This window comes from Fulmarus glacialis, unplaced genomic scaffold (genome assembly GCF_000690835.1).
Source record: "Fulmarus glacialis isolate BGI_N327 unplaced genomic scaffold, ASM69083v1 scaffold22814, whole genome shotgun sequence".
Classification (NCBI taxonomy): Eukaryota; Metazoa; Chordata; class Aves; order Procellariiformes; family Procellariidae; genus Fulmarus; species Fulmarus glacialis.
Window position 1 is genome coordinate 1 of NW_009209014.1, and position 1,215 is coordinate 1,215.

A 1,215-nucleotide genomic window follows, 5' to 3' on the forward strand; every position below is an offset into this window, starting at 1 on the left:
GGGATTAACAACGACCCGCACCACGGGCAGCCGGCAGCCGCCTGGGGCTCTCCCTACACCCCTGCCAAGGAGGACTGGCATTCCTACGGGACCGCCGCTGCGCCTTCCACCGCCAGCCCGGGGCAGTTTGGATTCAGCCCCCCAGATTTTAACCCCATCCAGCCCCCGGGCTCTGGACTCCTGCCTCCGCCCATCAGCAGCTCGGTCCCCCAGCTCTCCCCTAACGCCCAGAGACGCACCCCCTACGAGTGGATGAGGCGCAGCATTCCCAGCACCAGCAGCAGCGGTAAGGAAACCCCCCAGCCCGGCATCCCCACGTCTTCCTTGGTGCAGAGGATCCCGGGGCTTAAGTCCTGCGGGGCCGGATCCTGCTCCGCGGCTCTCCCTGCATGGGGACTGCTGGCAGGGACAGCATGCTTGGCCTGCCTTCAGCACGGCACCTGGTCCCCAAAGAGCAAGGGGACGCCACTGACGAGGTGGCAGGGGCCAAGGATGGGCAGGGAGGGCACCGTCCTTCCGCGTTGCTGGCAGCTCAGGTTATATGATTGGAAAGCCTTTTTCCCGGCCGGTGTCTGCCCCTGCACCCCCGCCCTCGCCTGCCGCTACCGAGTAGGATGGGCAGACACCCCCGGGATCCCAGGGCCCTGCCAGCCCCGAGGGGGTGTTGGACGGGGCGTCTCGTGTGTGCAAGGGCGAGCACTCGGGGCTGTGGCTGTGAGCCGCCGTGCAGCTGCGTGCGAGAGCCTGTGCATGGGGGATGTGCGTTTGTGTGTGCAAGGTGCCTTATGCCGTGTGCATGGGGGGGGTGTACGTGTACAGGGAAGGTACCATGTGTGTATATGAGGAGGGAAGGTGCTGCATGCGCTGTGTGTATGTATGTAAGGTGTATTCAGCGCATGAGAGGTGCTATAGGCTCGGCGTGTGCGTGCAAGGTGCCATAAGCAGTATGTGGCATGGCTTGCTCTACAGACAGTGTGAGTGAGTTGCGTACAGGGGATGCTACATGCTCAACGTGTGCGTGCAAGGTGCTGTGCGTTGAGGACAGCGCCGTGTGCGGTGCGTGTGCAAAGCGCGGTGCGTTTGGGGACAGTGCCACGCGGAGGGTGCGTGTGGGTGCTCCAGGTGCAGCATGCCGTGTGTGCATGTGCACAGCGTGTGGGTGCCGTACACTGCGTGAGTGGGTCCCCCCGCTCCTGTGCCCACCGCTGACCTGGA

General features: G+C 64.6%; 1 protein-coding gene across 1 annotated transcript in view; it reads left to right on the forward strand.

Moving 5' to 3' along the window:
* Positions 1-3: 3 nt before the first annotated feature.
* Positions 4-1,215, forward strand: part of LOC104076011 (homeobox protein CHOX-CAD-like) — a gene marked incomplete at its 5' end in the record, with an annotated part of 1,585 nt that continues 373 nt past the window's right edge. The window contains one exon of the mRNA XM_009576707.1: positions 4-286. Within this exon, the coding sequence (XP_009575002.1) occupies positions 4-286 (283 nt within the window). The remainder of the gene's footprint in view (positions 287-1,215) is intronic.